A 19,168-nucleotide genomic window follows, 5' to 3' on the forward strand; every position below is an offset into this window, starting at 1 on the left:
ATACTTTTAGTATAATGGAACCCTAACAAAAGTTATAACTGCCTCTCTTCCCTTCCCCTGTGGGCCCGTCACCCTATTCCCACAGTTAAAAGTATATGGGCAGGCCAAGTTCCTGTCCCCCATCACACCATCCCTAATCACCAAAACAAACAAGCAGTCTTCCTCCCAATAGTAATAGGCCTCTCTTTAGCATCATCTCTAACAGCAGCTGGAATAAGAAGTGGAGCCATAAGCTACAGTGTCACTTCAGCCGTTCAACCGGAAAACAAACTCCGTGTGGCCATTGAAGCATCAGCTGCCTCCCTGGCCTCCCTCCAGCGACAAATCACGTCACTAGCCCAGGTAACTCTCCAAAACCAACGGGCCCTTAACCTACTAATGGCAGAAAAAGGAGGTATCTGTCTGTTTCTACAGGATCAGTGTTGCTATTACATCAATAAAACAGGCCTAGTAAAGGAAAATGTCAATACTCTCTACCGCCTCCAGGAGGACCTCCGAGGAATACCAAATGCACCAAACTCTCCTCTTAACTGGTGGCAATCTCCCATACTTACCTGGCTGGCTCCTGTTGTCATTCCCTTAATCGTAGTTTGTCTTCTACTAATGCTAGCCCCGTTCTTTCTCAGGTTTTTACAAGCACGCATAAGGGAAATCTCCAGGGTAGTCGGAAACCAGATGTTACTTCACCCCTATGTCCGAATCCCAACTGAGGCACCAGCCAACTGACCTCCCCACTTTGCCCCTGTTCAGCAGGAAGTAGCCAGAAAGAAGCGACATCCTATTATCATCAAAAAGGTTGTAATGTAAGGCTGGCTGCCTCACTGGGAGCCGAGTGGACACGCCCCCTCTCTCCATTCTGAGCACATTACTCAGCATTTACCCTTTCCACGCAGGCTCCCCGTACCCGTTTCCGCATTCCAATCTCAGTCCTGCACCCGCCGAAATTTTTAAAAAGCCTGCCAAAGACCTGCCCTATGGCAAGCTTGCCCCGTACATCCTCAACCAGCTCCTCGTCCATGCCCAGTCCCTTTATAGCCAATAAAATTACCTCCTCTTTGTTTCCCCGCAGTCAATCAGCTACCTCCACTCCCTATAAAACCACATGCCCCAAGAAGAGAAGCACAACTTCTCCGGCCCCTCCTGTCGGACCGTAAAACCTCGCCCAGGAGCTAATTAAATTTCTTTATTCCAATAACTGGCCTCAGTTGCCTCATTTAAATCTCAGTTGCTTCATTCAAACCTTACAGATAAAAATCAGAAAAGGAATTGCTGGGTAAAAGGGAGTACGTTTAGCATTTTTAAAAAATTGGCCAATTCTTTTCCTAAAGAAGTTATAACATAACATTTCCATCAAGCAATGTATGAAAGCTATTGATTTTTCACATTCTAGACAATAGTTTATCCAGCCACTCTTTATTCACGTTATTTTATTGATTTCTAAAACTATTCTACAATGACTAACAAGCGGGTGTTGAAATTTCCAACTATGATTATAAATTTTTCCTTATTTTTCTTTTCTGTCAATTTTTGTTTCATATAGTCTGAAAGTTTTATTAGATGCACAGATATTTGTAACTGTATTGTCTTCTTGATGAACTGACCCCTTTATTGTTATAAAATGTCCCCTTTTATCTCTAGTAACCATCTTCTCAATGTCTGTTTTATCTATGGCCATTGGGGATTCTGTTTGCTTAGTATCTGCATTGGACATTTTTCCACATTTTCATTTTCAAAATATTTATCTATTTGAAGAGTATCTCTTATATTAAAAAAAAAAAAACAAAAAAAAAACAGTAAAGACTTGCTTTAAAAAAAAAAAACCTAGTCTGAAAACCTCTTAAAATTTGAGTGTTAGTCCATTAACAATTATGGTATGTATCAATATAGCAGTATTTGGGCCTAAAATTTGCTATGCGTTTTGTATTGGTCCCACCTACTTTTGCTTCCTTCTCTTCTCCTTCTCTCTCTTCTTTAGGGTTTGCTAAATATATATGTATAGTTAAAGTAATTTTTATAAATATAGTCATCTATCTTTTAAATAAATAAAAAAATATATAGTCTTTTATATTTATTTACATTACTATGTCCAATGTTCTTCATTTCTTCCTGTAAATCAAATTCCTACTTGGTATCCTTTTCCTTCAGCCTAAAAAACTTACTTCCTTTTAGCTTTTCTTTAGTTTTTTGGATGTTTAGCGCAGACCTGCTAGCAATGAATTAATTTCTCTAAAAATGTCTTTTTAAAATCTTCATTTTTTGAAGCACAGCCTTGCTGTATGCAGAATTCTGAGTTGATAGGGTTTTTGTTCATTTGTCTTTTTTTTTTTCGATAAAGTTTTGCTCTTTGTTGCCCAGGCTGGAGTGAAGTGGCATGATCTCAGCTCACTGCAACCTCCGCCTCCTGCCTCCCGGGTTCAAGCAATTCTCCTGTCTCAGCCTCCTGAGTAGCTGGGATCACAGACACCCAATACCACACCCAGCTAATTTTTGTATTTTTAATAGAGACGAGCTTTCTCCGTGTTGGCCAGGCTGGTCTCGAACTCCTGACCTCAGGTGATCCACCCACCTTGTCCTCCCAAAGTGCTGGGATTACAGGCCTCAGCCACTAGCCTGGTCTTGTTTTTTTTTTTGTTTTTATATTCTGCCCTTTAAATATGTCATTTTATTATCTTCTGGCCTCCAATTTTTTAAAAAATGAGAAGTCAACTATCCCTCACAATATTATTACACTGTGAGTAATACATTGTTTCCCAAGACTGCCTTTTCAAGATTTTCTCTTCCATTACTAGACTTAGTGGTTTGATTATAATGTTTCTAGGTGTGATTTCCTTTGTATTAATCTTACTGGTATTCACTGTGCTTCTTGGATCTGTAGCAGCTTTTTTACTCAATTTGGAAAATCTGTGGTCATTATTCCTTCAGATATCTTTTCGTGTACTCGTTTTCTTTCTACTTTCCTTTTGGAACTCCAAATGTACACGTGAGACTCCCAAATTTAGTAGCAATAATACATAATGCCCATGAATAAGCTCATCTAAATACAAAGTAAATATATAAGCCAGATCAGTTTAGGATAGTTTCCATTAAAATTTTTATGTATTTGCTACAATCTCTCTACACATAGCACACTAGAATATTATTAAAACAAATGGTTTAAACAGTATTATATGATAGAGCTATGCTTCAAGCTCAGCTTGCAGGCAGAAACTAGCAATGCATACACATTTAGTACTTTGAATGGACCACATGAACTGCCCTTTGTGTAGATAAAAAAAAAAAATACCTTGTAACAGAAAAAGCATATTTAGCATATTTTTTTGAATGTAACCCTACTCTCTGATCCTCTTTCTGAAAACTCAAGTTTTCATCTTACACCCTAGTTCATAAAGACTTCCTAATTGGTCTTCTCAACTATACTCCACACTATTGCCAGAATCTGTAAGAGCTAATTTTTTAAAGCACTTATATGCTAGGCACTTTGCTAAAGGCTTTACACACATGTCCTGATGTATCTCCAAGACAACTTGACAAAACAGGTATTACAATTTTTGTCATCTTACACATGTGGGAGCATAAGTTAACTTACCCAAAGTCATACAGTCATGGAGTGACAAAACGGAATTTTAGGCCGAATGCCTGTATTCTTAACTACTTCATACTAATACAGTATGCACAAATACTTCATTCATTCACAACTGATCGATTAGGTGCAAGACACTGTTCTTGGCAATTATACAAGTGAATACAAGACACATGGAATTTTTACGCTATTAAGAGATAAGACTACTCTCGTATTTATCTATTACTATAACTGCTAAGAATAAGACTTCCAGGATACAGTAAGAACATGAAAACCTAAAGTATGGTGTATATAAGGAATACACGCTTTTGTAAGTAGAAAACTTCTCTGCTTTACCATGGTTTTCTAGGCTAACAATAAGACGTTATTCAGTTTGAAACCTTCCAGTGCAGATGGATACCCTTAAAGAGACTTATCGTCCTCACAGCCAGCTCTTCTTGTGCATTATTGCCTTGGTAATTGTGCAGCCCTGTTTTTCAAGCAACGAGGACCATAACAGGATCCAAAAAGGATTTAGATCTGTGCCAATCAAAATGTGGAACCAGAAACACTGCTGGTCTGCAAAACTGTTTACGAGTTTGTGACAAGATAGTACCGAAACTGGATTTAGAAATATTTGAAACACATACAGCAAATTAGGCTGTATAGCTATCTGTATGTCTTTTTAAAGTTTCTCTTTTGTAATACATTTATTGCTTGCATTTGTATTTTTCAAAATAATCAGTCTGCAAAGGGTTGAAAATTAAAAAAAAAAAAAAGCTGAACCTTTATCACAGAACGTTTGAGAATCATTGTCCTGGGCTACATATCTGGGGACAAAGTATTTTATATTTTTCTGACCTTCAGTTTTCTCACTATAATTCAGAGTTGTGAAAGATGACACAAAATAAGGTATCTAAGTATAATGCCAGGCTAATGTCAGGTAGTGCCAGTGGATCCCTTTCCTATATTTCATCATTGATACATCATGCATCATCAGAGTTATTCTGTTTCTCTTTCCAGGTTAGAACACAAGCTCAATGAAGGCGGAAAACATTATATTGATCTCATTCCCTCAAATTAGCAGAAACTCCATAAATAAGGATAGTATTATCCTTCACCTGCAATTTTCATGTTCTATCTAATTTGGCAGTATTCAATCTTAACCAAAGATTATGAAGGAAAAAAAGTAAAATGTCATTTGTTCCTCAAACACTGCTAGCAGTAAAATGAATGTAAAATACAATGAAAGGAAGCCCATCAGTAGTATTGGCCACAAAAAGATTACATAAGATGCTACAGTAGAAAAAGAAAATATCATGTTGACTCTATAACTAAAACTAGGCACAAGAGAACCAGTTTCTGTTAACAACAGAGTTAGAAATTTACGTAACAGCAAATTTAATTAAAATGCTGCAATGGAATGATATAAGGCACAGTTAAAAGAGTTAAATACATATACCTAAAACAGATAACTGAGAAGTAGAACAGTGGAAGACAAAATATTAAAAAATAAACAAAAATGTTGAAGGACTAAGGAAAACAGACATTAGTTTTATAGAAGTATGAGTAATGACATGAAAGAAAAAGAAAAAAAAATCAAGAAATGACCAAGAAAAGTATCATTGAGTAAATGAGATCTATTACACTTTAGAAAAGTTATGAAATATGCTAAGTTATGCATAAACAAGCATAAGGCATTTTTCCATCTACAGATTAAAAAATGAAACACTAACTACGGCAACTTTTGAAGCAGAAACTAATTAAGACAAAGTCCCTCCTTCAAGTACTGGCAATATCATTTATTCAAAAATACAATACACAAAAATGAAGTCAATACAATCATAGTATAATATTCATAAAGTTAGAACTTTAAATAAAGGTGGGGGAGAGCTGAGAGAATGGAGAAATTCATGTAAGGCCTAGAATAATGTAGGTGAGACTTGAAGAGAAGATAAAACTTAGGCAAAGCAGGCTAAAAACACAACATTTCCAAAGGAAATGAGAAGACAGTGAACAGCCTGCTCTACAAACAAAGTAGGACTGGCAAATAGTGCTGCAAGTAGAGTACAGAGCATGACAGAAAACCTGGAAATCTGACAGAGGAGCTTGGACTTACAGTGCCAGGAAATAAGAAGTCCCTGTAGGTTCTTTAATGACAGAAGGATGAATTGCAGGGAAAAAAGATCAAAATAAGATGAATTAATTATGTAAATTGCATAATCCATCTTGTGGACCAGTGGCCTTTTTGAAAAGGGATGGAATTTTAAGTAAAAAGAACTTAATTAGAAGACCCCAAATCATCATGTACAGACACCATACAGAAGGCTTCAGTTATTAAGGTTTTTTACGTCTTGTATTAGTCTGTTTTCAGTGCTATAAAGGAATACCTGATGTTGGCTAACTGATACAGAAAAGAGGCTTCACAGTTCTGCAGGCTGCATAAGCATGAGACAAGCGTCTGCTTGGCTTTTGGTGAGGCCCAGGAAGCTCTTACTCACGATGGATGGCAAAGGGAAGCCAGAGTATCACAAGGTAGGAGAGGTAACAAGAGATACCAGGCTCTTATATTTTTTTATTTTTGTTTTTTGACAGACTTTCATTCTTATTACCCAGGTTGGAGTGCAATACCCCCATCTTGGCTCACTGCAACCTCTACTTCCCAGGTTCAAGTGATTCTCCTGCCTCAGTCTCCCAAGTAGCTGTGATTACAGGTGCCTGTCATCACACCCAGTTAATTTTTTGTTTTAGTAGAGACAAGGTTTCACCATGTTGGCCAGGCTGGCCTTGAACTCCTGATCTCAGGTGATCCACCGGCCTCAGTCTCCCAAAGTGTTGGGATTACAGGCATGAACCACCGTGACTGGCCGATGCCAGCCTCTTTTAAACTACCAGCTCTCACATGAAATAACAGAGTGAGAACTCACTTATCATGGGGGCGGGGGCACCAAGCCATTCCTAAAAGACCCCCCCCACCATGACCACCCCTCCCACTAGGCCTCACCACCAACACAGAGATCACATTTCAACATGAGACTGTGGCAGGCAAATATCCAAACTATACAATTCAACCTCTTCTCCCTAGCCCCCCAAATCTCATGTCCTTCTCACACTGTAAAATATAGTCATCTCTTCCCCATAGTCCCCTGAAGTTTTAACTAATTTCATCATCAACTCAAAAGTCCAAAATCTCATCTAAGAATCAAGGGACATTCTTTCCACCTGTGAGCCTGTAAGATTAAAAACAAGTTATTTACTTCTAAGATAGAATGGTGGTACAGGCATTGAGTAAGCATCCCCATCCTAAAAGGGAGAAATTGCCCCCCAGAAAGCACAATAGGCCCCACATAAGTCCAAGAACCACCAGGGTAGATATTAAACCTCAAAGTTTCAAAATAATCCTTGACTCCATGACAAACATCCAGGGCACACTGGTACAAATGGTGGGCTTGGATAGCTCTGCCCCTATGGCTTTACATGGTACAGCCCCTGTGGGTTGAAGTTGAATGCCTGCATCTTTTCCAGGCTCAGGGTACAAGCTGCCAGTGGCTCTACCATTCAGGTAAGTCTGGATGGTGGCAGCCCCACTCCTATAGCTCCTCTAAGTAGTGATCCAGGCGGGACTCTGTGTGGGGGCTCCAACCTCACATTTTCCCTCAGCACTGCCCTAGTAGGATCTCTTTGTGAAGACTCCTCCCTGAGGCATCCAGGCTTTCTCACACATCCTCTGAAATCTAGATGGAAGATGTCAAGCCTCCTTCACTCTTGCATTCTGTGCACTTGCAGACTTAACCCCATGTGGAAGCTGCCAAGGCTTATTACCGCTTATGCCCTCTAGAGCAGTAGCCCAAGCTATACCTGGGGCCCTCTGAGGCACAGATGGAACTAGAGCAGCTGGGATGCTGGGAGCAGTGTCTGCAGACTATACAGGGCAACAGGGTCTCTGGCCTGGCCCCTGAAATTATCTTTTCCTCCTAGGCCTCTGGGCTTGTGAAAGGAGGGGCTGCCTCAAAGATTTCTGAAATAGCTTCAGGACCTTTTCTTCCACTGTCTTGCCAAGTAGCAAGGCTCCATTTTACATGCAAATCTCTCTAGCAAGTAGTTGATCCTCAGCCTGCTTGTATTCTCCTGAAAATGCTTTTTCCTTCTCTGTCACATGGCTGGGCTGTTAATTTTCCAAATTTTTATGCACTGCTTCCCTTTTAAACATAAATTCCAAAACTTTTAAGTCATTTCTTTGCTCCCAATCTGATTGTAGGCTGTTAGAAACAGCTACACTACTGTTAAATGCTTTGCTGCTTAGACACTTCTTCCACCAGATAGCCTAATTCATCATTCTTAAGTTCATCCTTCCACAAATCCCCACGGCACACACACAGTGCAGCCAAGCTCTTTGCTAATGTGTAACAAGGGTAACCTTTGCTCCAGCTCCCAATAAGTTTCTCACTTCCATCTGAGACTTCATCAGCCTGGCCTTCACTGTTCAAATTTCTACCTGGTTTTTGGTGAAACCATTAAACCAGTCTCTAAGAAGCTCCAATCTTTCCCTCACCTTCCTTTCTTCTGAGCCCTCTAAACTCTTCCAATCTCTTCCTAGTACCCAGTTCCAAAGTTTCTTCCACATCTTCAGGTATCTTTACAGTAACACTCCACTCCTGGTGTCAATTTTCCATATTAGTCTATTTGAATTGTTATAAAAGAATATGTGAGGCTCATTATGTATAAAGAAAAGAGGTTTATTTAGCTTACAGTTCTGCAGGCCACACAAACATGACGCCAGCACCTCTTGGCTTCTGGTGAGGTCCAGGAAGCTTTTACTCATGGCAGAAGGCAAAAAGGAGCCAGTATGTCACATGGCAGGATGAGGAACAAGAGAGATGCCAGGTTCTTTTAAACCAACAGCTCTTGCATGAACTAACAGAGCAGGAACTCACTTATTATCACAAGCAGGGCACTAAGCACTAAGCTTTTCATAAGAGATCTACCCCCATGACCGAAACATAAATACACTTACTAACCCACATTGCTATGCTACCTGACATTTCTTCTTCCTCTTCCTAGTAGAAATTTTTTCTTTGCTGCTATAATTCTCAGTGGTAGAAAAAGTAAAATTATTTTTACTATCATTTATATAATGTATATAATTTGTTTCTTAACCTTCCTTTTGCGGCTTCTACGTAAAACTTTTTGTTTCTTTTTCTTTTGTCTGCTTTTCATTTTGTTCTTTATTCTTTTCGCATCACCTTGTGAATGACTGAACATATAATCATAAAGTGGCAGACCTGCAAAGGACCTCAGAGATCCTCTTGTCCAAAATTCCAATTTTATAGAGGAAAAATAAAGTCCAGAGAAGTAACATGACTTCTTGGTTTTGAGTTCAGTGAGGACTACTCTGACAACTTTCTTTTCAGAACTGAGAGCGGACAACCATAAAAATCTTCTAACTTTAAAAAAATTAAAAATAATTGTCTTCACTACAAAGATGTTTAAATTAAAAGACAAATATACAAATAAAAATTATGTCCTTCCCCTGCCCATTTTCTGTTTTTATTTTAGATTTTAGTGTTTCTCAAAACACATTCTCTGAGAAGGAAAGCAAGCAATTTTGAAGGAAGTTTATTTCAGCTTTGTTAAAATGCTATGGAACATTAAGCAGTTAAATAACATCAGTGCCTTTCCTTCTCAATGAACAAGCAGGTTACGGTGAGTCTTGAACTGTATCTAAATATATCTAAAGAGTATATATTAAAAAAACAATCTGTCTACCTGAAGTCTTCAAACTCATTGTTTTCCCACTTTTCTGTTTCCTGTCTTTGTCTCTACCAGTGTTTTCAAATTACACAATGAAACTAAAGTGGAAGTGTAAAGGAGTGTTGAGTTAAAACTCCTAAATGCTTTGAAGTTATCAGTTTATATCCATATTTTTTGAAACAACCCATCTTGTTATAGTTTTAGAAATAAACATTACAATAGTTTGTGTCCTGTTTTAGGCATATAGTGCTTAAATCACAGGTAAATACAAGACTTACATGTTCTTAGACAACAATGAGGACCTGTGAGAGGGCTGATGCTGCTGACTACCTTGCTTATCCATATTTTTAAGGGCCGGTAAATACAAAGCTGGAGTGTACTTCTCCCTATTCCACCTAAGCAAGCATTACTGAAGATTCCTGGCATTTTAAACCATTATTTTTTAAAAACTTAGATCTCAGTAATCACCATGAAGACTCCATTTCTAGAAATGGAAAATGATGGAACAAAATACAATGCATTGACAATAAGAGAAAACAAGTCTGAATAAGGCTGATCAAACTGGTTGATGTGAGGCATATGGATAGACTTGCCAGTATATTCCTTTCCTTGGCTGACTTTATACATTTAGTCAACCTTAGTTCGTGGTCAAAAATCAGTTTACTAGCCACGTAAGGATAAGATCACTATAACGTATTGGATATGAGAAAAGTTAGTATTTTGAGTGTCTAGCAATTTATTCATTTTTACAAATGTACAAATGTGTATATATACACAATTTTTGCTGAAAGTGCCCTTTGTATGTTATAACTAACAAAGGTTAGTAAAAAGCACCTACATAATTATACATTAACTGTGTACATACACGTTTTAAATTTACATATGCAGGATTTATGAAAGGCCCAAGAATATACTTTAGCCCAAAGCATATGACCACAGAGACATCCCTTTCCACTCTGGTCATGTAAGGTTTAATTTCTTCTTTCCATGCCATTCTAGACCCCTCCAACTAACTGGAATCCTTTATCCATCAACAAAGATGCTAGCTCCTACTCTATTCTAGCACCAGTGCAAGGCAAAGGGGCTCAGAGAGCAGGCTGGGTAGTGAGATGGTGGTAAAAAAATTCCTTTTACCCTTATTCTTTATCTAAACAAATCTCATCCCATCACTCCAATATCTCTTGAACCCTTCTCACTGGCCTCATTTACAGTTTTTTGCCCTAGTTTCTATGTTAAAAAAACTAAGAAAGCTGTTTCTTCATTAATGGTAACTAAAAGTAAACTTAGATTTTTCTCCTGAAATACAGATAAATTACATATTTTATGTACATGGAAGTGTTACATATCCCTTAAGTGAAAAGAACCTATTACTCCCTTCAGATTTCTGAAAATTTTGTTCTTTTTCCTATGACTATTACTTTACCTATTATCTGTGTTCACCACTGTTAGCAGTTATAACTTTAAAGGATTATGTGCTTGCTTCTGAAATATGCAGGCGAAGGTAGCTTCCCTAAGTAAGAACTAGGAGAGGGCAAGGAGAACACAAAAAACCATGTGGCATTCTGATCTGCTGCTGTGCCTTATCATGATCCTCTCCTCTGGTATCTTGAACTTCCGTTCACATCTACAAATATTTATTCACTTCTTCCTTCTACATTTTAAAAAACAGATGTTTATCAAGGCTATTTATTTAGTCATTTTCTCTCTCATTCAAAACAATCTACTTACCTAAAGGGTTTGTCTAATCTTGTAACTTGAACTGACCCCTTGAGGGAATGTGTTCTCTTTCTGGGTCCACAAGGGGGTGTAGTTTTAAGGGCAAGAATTTTCCAGTGCCATGCCCCGCTCCCATCTCTCTCCATCAGGGAGATTTAATGGTTTATGTTTGCATTTCACGGGCACGGGAAGAAACTAAAGAGTCAATCACTCTAGTGGAAGTTCTAAGGAACTCCTTTTATTGGCTTAGGGTCTTGGAGAAGGTGGGGGTTCCTCCTAGGTTAAAAGTCCCCTTCTTCCACAGCCCCTCAGACTCCATGTTTGGGTCCCCTTCCACAAACACTCCCTTTGTGAAAGCCGTCTTTCTCTCTCCTGGATTTCCCCTCTGGAGTCCCCTTCCACACTCTCTCGTGGAAGCCTGTCTTCCCCTCCTAAACTCCATCTCTCTCTATTCCCTTCCACTCAGTGTGGAAGCTGCTTTCCTCTCCTGGATTCTATCTTTCTGGATTCTCTCACTCTGTGAGAGGAGATTTCCTTCTCTGGTTTTCCCCCTCTGGTAACCCTTCTCACTCAGTGTGAGAGCGGCTTTTCTTTCTCTCACTGAGTGAGAGATAGCTGTGTCTCTCTCCTTCTCCTTTTTCCCTCTCTAAATAAATCACTTTCTACACTTTTGAGTCCGGCATTTACTGCGCACTGCGCCGTGGTCCCCTCTCTCATTCTTGAGAGGGCAGGAGACCAAGAACCTGGAAAAACAACCTCTCAGGGGAGCTGAGGGCACCTTGAACCCCTGAACCCCAATATTAACACCCTCTACTTTGCTGTCTTTTGCTTATTTATTTCCAAGAGGCTTCTAGTGATTTCTTTTTGGCTGTCATACCTGCATCTCAAATTTCAAAATCTAAGTCTCAATATATTATTGTTTCTCGAATCAAAACAACTCATCATGTATGGTTCTCCACCTCTTAATTAATGTCCACAGTTAATCATCAACCATTTTTTGTTTGTTTTTGGTTTTTTTTGCCAAATGGTTTCGTAGTTTTCCCTCACTCCAGTTCACTGTACAGACTCCTAGCATACAAAGCATTCCAAGGCATAGTTCTTTACTCAAAAATACAAATCAAAGATTGCAGGTCTTCCATCAAATATCCAACTTGGCTTATAACTTACTCTTCTAATCTGAATTCTCACTATTCTCCTTCAACTACCTGGTACTCTCCAAAGTTCTACTGAACCACTCAAAGCTTTGCATCATGTCATGTTTATATTACCTCTGTATCCCCAAGTATTTAGCATAGTGCCTCACACTAGTAAAACAGAGAAGAAAAGAAAATTTGGATCAGTAATAACAGGAGATGAGATGAAAGGGAACTAAAAAGGTGGATCCATAAGGCCATCAGAATATAAAAAGATAATACCCATTGAGTAACAGTTCAGATTTTCACACTCTAGGTATCAGTTCTCCTTCATACGACTCTGCATAAGTATATAAAATATCTGAGAGCAGTGGCTCTAAATGGGCATTGCCTCATACCCTATGGTCGGGCTGCTTTAAAGATATCTCAGGTAGTTTCTGGTTAGCTCAATTACTGGGGTATTCCACTGGCTACTCATCATTTTGAAAAAAAAAATCCCATCACAGAAAACAACATTGCTCATAGTATTCAAATCACTGATATAATGCATATGTATCAATCTCACTTATAACTCTTTCTCTGTTTCTAGATTAATATATTCCCTCTCTTAAAATAAATTCTCCACACCAGTGATAAAGCCTGCTACGGTGAAAATAACACTAAACTTAAAGCGGTAAATTTGTCGCTTAACCCCCATTTGCCCTTGTCTAAAATGGTTATGTGCTCTGCTTACCTTACAGTCATTATGGAAATCAAACTGATAAAATGAACAGGAAGTATATTATAAAATACTAAGTCCTATATGCATTTTACAAGGGAAACAAACCATTAACAATAATGCTGACTAGAAATGAAACAGAAAAAAAGTCCTAAAAAGATTCTACCTCCAGGCTGGGCACGGTGGCTCACACCTGTAATCCAGAACTTTGGGAGGCCGAGGTGGGCGGATCACCTGAAGTCAGGAGTTCGAAACCAGCCTGACCAACGTGGTGAAGCCCCGTCTCTACTAAAAATACAAAAATTAGCTAGCTGGGCATCATGGCATCCACCTGTAATCCCAGCTACTAGGGAGACTGAGGCAGAAGAATCACTTGAACCTGGGAGGCGGAGGTTGCAGTGAGCCAAGATCACGCCATTGCACTCCAGCCTGGGCAACAAGAGTGAAACTCCATCTCAAAAAACAAACAAACAAACAGAAAAACAACAAAAAAAGATTCTATCTCCAGTATGTTCAACAAATTACAGTGTAAAAACAACATACAGGATTAGTAATATATTAATACTTAATGAGATCAAACTCTAGACCCGTGCTGTCCAATACAGTAGTCACACATGTGCTAAAGTGTAAAATACATGCTGGATTCAAAGAACTTATTACAGGCCAGTTGCAGTGGTTTACGGCCTGTAATTCCAGCACTTTGGGAGGCTGAGATGGGAAATTGCTTGAGCTCAGGAGTTCGAGACCAGCCCAGTGAAACCATGTATCTACAAAAAAAATACAGAATTAGCTGGCTCTGTAGTCCCAGTTACTTAGGAGGCTGAGACAGAATTGCTTGAGCCTGGGGAGGTTGAGGCTGCAGTGAGCTGAGATCATACCACTGCACTCCAGCCTGGACAACAGAAGACGACTCTGTCTCAAAAAACAAACACAAACATAAAAATAGAGAACTTAGTACAAAATTAAAATATATTATTGGAAATAATTTACTTTTTAAAAAATGGCTAATGAAAAATGCAAAATTACATTTTTTGCTTGCATTAATTTCTGACAGCCATTCTGCTATAAATAAACGATGCAATAACAAAACTGATAAACAGAAACATTACTGATCTTCAGCTAATAGGACAGTAAAGAATGTACACTCACTTCATCGGTGAGTTCTCCAAATACTGTTATGACATCTATCAAAAGACTTGCAGTATAGAAAGACTTGATCATGTTTCTGGAAGAGAAAAGAGCCAGTTTAATTTAAATATGAACATATTAAAATGTAGCATTAGTCATGTAGCTATAAGAAAAAAAATTCTGATATTTATAAAAGCACTCTAAAATTAATATTTTAAATAAAATCAGATTTCCAGAAAATAAAAATGGTTTTCTAATCTGTTATTATGAGAAAGTAACAAGGCTTGCATTACAAGTAAATAAACTATAGCAAGAGTTTTTGTGCATTTTGATATTAGAAAATGTAATTATAGTATTATCTGACTCCACATAAAAACATAATGCATTTCTTTACATTTAAATATTACACTGACAAATCATTTGAATCAACTGGGGTGGGTACCTTTAAAATCAAAATCATCAGTTGAGGCTATGATTTCGGCTAAAATCAATTCAGATTTTACTAAATGTTAAAAAAACAGCTAAATAGAGTATATTTACTAAGTAATTAAATCTGCCATGGGTATTTCTTCTTTCAGCCATTTTCTTTTAAAAGAAAGGCCAGAATTTGTAAACTAAAATCACTGTGAAGTTCCCTAATTCTTTTTAAAAAAACCTAGATCAATCAGCAGGTTAGAAAGTGTTTCAGAGAAAACTAGTTAATTTTGGTTATACAGTTACAAAATTAATAAAATAATTTTTATTTTTCTCTTTTTTTACTTACTTGTGAAATCGCCCAGCACGATCTTCATTGTCTGCATACAAAAACATTTTCAAAGCATAATTCTCCAAATGGGCACAACCCACTATTTCTTGAGTAATAGCTTCATTATCACCCAATTGCTTCTTAAGCTAAAATAAAATCAGATACATAGCTTATGATTTGGACTCTTAGAAGTATTGGCTTAATTACAAATAGCTCTCATAATCATTTTAAGTAAATTATTTTATATTCATTTCAATAAAAGATTTATCAATGAAATCTTGCAAAAAAGAAAGTGGTTTGCCTCAGCCCAACGTATTTAAAACAAAATTCAATGCTTACAACTTTGAAGAAATACACTTATGATAACCTGAAAATATAATTTAGCTCTAAGAATCAAAATAACCAAGCATAAAAAGATAATATAGCCAATCGTCCATGTGAATGAAGCATCAAATATTTCAAAATAATGTTCTATTATCTAAACTACAAGTTACCCTAAAAATAGAATTAGAAAATAATTTCCCAGGCATATATAATTTAAAATTTTTATTTATTCTCATTTCAATTTCTTCTATCAAATCTAAAAAAAAGTAAGACTAGAGGGTTCATCAAGTCCTAAAAGAGCACACTGTATGAAAAACAAAAAAGATCTAATTCTAAGTACGGTATAAGATGACAAACTCAGAATCAAATTATGGAAGGTTTTAAAATTTAGACAAATATATACCTCTAATCAACACAACTTATATCTGTAAATTCTTAGCCCTTTTCTACAGTTACAATGATTTAAAGCATTAAAAAAAGAGTTCCTACTTTTTACTCAGGCTGCAATACAGGAGTAAAATAACTCTCTGGAGTATCAGATCTGAGCATCATGCTAATTTTTTAAAAAACTACTTTTTTCAAAGACGTTATAAAGTAAAAAATTAAAAGCCGTCCTGGGATTTTTCATAAAATCAGCAAAGTAAATACTTTCATAATTAAACAGCATAACTTACAGCCCAGAAGAGAGTTAATGGTGTAATTTAATGAAATTTTATCTATGTTTATCCTGAACAAAAAGAGAAAAAAAAGATAAAAGAAATCCCCACATGTAAGAGTAATTTATATATCCAAACTACAAAATCATTTGTAAAGGCAGATTTCACTATAGAACAATTTTAGTGAGAGTAGGCCACTTCATCTCATCTTCATCAGAGAATATCCGACAGCAAAACATAATATACTTGAAGTTTTAAAACTGTAATACAAACATCATAGCACAGACAGATGTGCCCTCATCATGGAATAAACTTACCCTACCTGTCATTTAATGTAGGTAGTGATAAATTCCTGATGAGTCCCTTTATAAATGTGATTTTACACTTCAGAAGACTGTCTGAATTTTGTCTTACTCAAGAACTATTATCTGAGCTACTACTGCTATACAGTGAAATTAATAAAGACATTATACTATACAAAATGTCTGCTAGAGTTGGAATTTTACAAATATACTGCTACGTGTGAGAAACATTCTCTACCCCAACCCATTCCTTAAAAAGAGAGTACTCAAATTTATCTTGTATCCACAGAAGCAGTTGTAGAAATGGAAGACCAGATAGGTAGGCTACAGGAACAGCTGAATCTCCTCAGTGGTGCTATGAAGCTGATTTTGAGAAGTTAACAGTAGCAGATGACAGGAGTCAGTATGCCAGAGAGTCACACCAACTGAGACAGAACACTACTGCCCATGGCTGCTTTATATAACTATGCAGGAAGTTCCACCTTCACATAAGTCTTGATTTGAATCATAACCTCCTAACAATACATAAAAACAATGAAAACAAAAGCTCTGGGCTAAGTGTTTTTATTTTGGTTTTTATTTGTCTAAAGTTTCTCTAAGCAAAACAATGCAACTGATAGAAAAACTAGGTTTCTAATTCTCCTGAGATCAGATAACTAAATAAGCAAATAAAAAGTAAGTCATGGCTATTAATATAACAGTCTTGGAGGAGATGAATTAATGAGTAGACCCTGACTTTGTTAAGAGAAACCAGCTATGGCTGGGCCCAGGAGTTACAGGACAGAGTCCTGATTACTAAGTGTAACTACTAAGGTTGGCACTGCCTTCTTTATGCACTAACATCCAATCCAGTAGGCACTTCTCAATATGTATCTCTACAGTGATCTGTGAAGTTATATTAGGTTCAAGAAGATGACTAACTAGTCACTTACCACATTCCTGCTAGGAGGGAAAGATGCCTAAACCATAAGATTATCTTCCCCTGGAACCCCAGAGAGGGAGGAAGAAAGGATAAGTAACTGGCATCATTTCTTTCATTGTCCCTTTCACTAAATACATAACCCATTATTTGATTGTTGTAAGAAATACTAAGATTTCCCAAATTAATCATCATGTGACTGCAAGGGAACGTTAGAAAGGTTTTTTCACGGCTGGGTGTGGTGGCTCAAGCACTTTGGGAGGCTGAGGTGGGTGTATCACTTGAGGTAAGGAGTTTGAGACCCCCTGGCCAACATGGTGAAACTCCGACTCTACCAAAATATACAAAAAAACTGGCCAGGCGCGTTTGGTGTGTGCCTGTGGTTCCCAGCTACTTGGGAGGCTGAGGTAGGAGAATCGCTTGAACCTGAGAGGTGGAGGTCGCAGCAAGCCAAGAGATCATGCCACTGCACTGCACTCTACTCCAGCCTGCTGGGCAACAGAGTAAGACCCTGTCTGAAAAAAAAAGAAAAAGAAAAAAAGAAAGAAAGGGCTTTTCGCTTATGAAACGATGAGTCAAAGGCCATCTATAATAATTTGGAACAAGATATAATGGCATTTGAACATACTTTAATTAACACTCATAATTCCTCTGGAAGCAAATAAATGAAAAAAAATTATGTCTAATTTTTCCTCAGGTGTAATGGCATTGTTGATTGTTGCCCAGGGAAAGAACTAAAATGACAACACAGACAAGCAAATGAATAAAATGGTATTTTAACCACAATCAGAAAATAAACGATCAGTGTTTAACCTACAGCTTCTAACTGATCCATTAACTTTGATAAAAATTTGCGACATTCAGGAGTTTTGCTATCAATCTTCATTCCAGTCTGCATTGCGTATAAACGACCTAGAAAGAAAAGTAAGATAATTTGAGCAATTTCATTTTTAAACATCCATGTTTATGACTGTTTAAAATATAATTGCTAATAAGTTATGTAAAATTCAAGTAAATTCAGAAATAAAACCAATTTACTATGGAAGTTAGAAACCTAAAAAGCACAAAAATATTATCCAAAGAATGGAAGACATCCATGATAATAAATACATATATATTTTTTACCAAGTAAGGCCTTCTCTTTTGGCATTATGTTTAAAAACAAAAAAAAGGACTACATATGTCCTAAGGTGTTAAAGGCACCTATAATTTACCTGGTAAGACAGAGCACACAGCAAACCACCATACATACAAGAGTACCTACCTGCCAAATGCCAAATAAGTGATACTGACAAAATATACAAAATGGGCTGGGAGAGTGGGAAATGAGACTTGAACTGAAGTTTATAGGAAGAATTGGTATAGTAATTTTATGTACACTCTCCTTGAATAAATACACCTTTTCTTTAAAAAGTTAATAAAAACAACTCAGATAAGGCTAAACTTAAAGAGCTGACACCACAATTTTAGTTAACTTTCCCAGTAATAAGAACTGTGAACAGTTCTGATGGTAATTGCTGTTACCACTGATGTATACATACAATGTCTGCAATTCACCTCTTACATTCAACAATATGTCCTGGAGATCTGTGTCAGTGCTAATGTTATACAGTATGAATGTATCATACTAACGAAAGCATATTTAGATGGCTCTCAAATTTTCGTTATAAGTAATGTGCATAAAGCAAGAAAGTTTTTGAATGAAGATAGTAAAACTCTTGAATGTTGCAAAACACCTTCTTGTGATAATGCAAGAGAGTTCCCTGGGAACCAAGAGTTGAGATTCCTGGGTCACAGTCTCTGTACCTTTTTCATTTTGAGAGCTACTCTTAAACTGCCCCCAAAAACAAAAGTATCAATACATAGTTGTATCTGCAACATACACAAGCACTCGTTTTGCCTAAACTCACCAAAACTTATTAAACTTAAATTGCTATGAATCTGAAGACTGAATGTGCTATCTCACTGTTTGATTTTATATTTCCCTAACCACTAAAAAACTATCAGCTATTTACTGAATAGCTCTATATTCTCCTTTATGAATTAAGGATAGCTATCGAAATAAAATAATCTTCTGCTAAACTGGTTTGCTTTTAAACAAACTGACTTGTAGCCATTTTTTATGCAGTATGAAGCAGAGATATAATGTTCCCCCACCAAATGGAATCTTCTATGCATTTATCCTATCCCTACCCTAACTAGAATTTACACTCCATG

The 19,168-nt window shown here is 37.1% G+C and overlaps 1 protein-coding gene across 2 annotated transcripts in view; it reads right to left on the minus strand.

Annotated features, from left to right (window-relative positions):
• VTA1 (vesicle trafficking 1) overlaps window positions 1–19,168 on the minus strand; it is a 73,685-nt gene that overhangs the window by 36,796 nt on the left and 17,721 nt on the right. For both annotated transcript variants that reach the window (XM_012474443.3, XM_012474444.3), the window contains exons 2-4: window positions 17,769–17,863; window positions 14,769–14,896; window positions 14,027–14,102 (exon numbers count right to left, since the gene is read on the minus strand). In XM_012474443.3, coding sequence (XP_012329866.2) covers window positions 14,027–14,102; window positions 14,769–14,896; window positions 17,769–17,863 — 299 coding nt within the window. The remainder of the gene's footprint in view (window positions 1–14,026; window positions 14,103–14,768; window positions 14,897–17,768; window positions 17,864–19,168) is intronic.

Source organism: Aotus nancymaae, unplaced genomic scaffold (assembly GCF_030222135.1).
Source record: "Aotus nancymaae isolate 86718 unplaced genomic scaffold, 86718_ANA_hifiasm-v0.15.2.pri h1tg000040l, whole genome shotgun sequence".
Lineage (NCBI taxonomy): Eukaryota > Metazoa > Chordata > Mammalia > Primates > Aotidae > Aotus > Aotus nancymaae.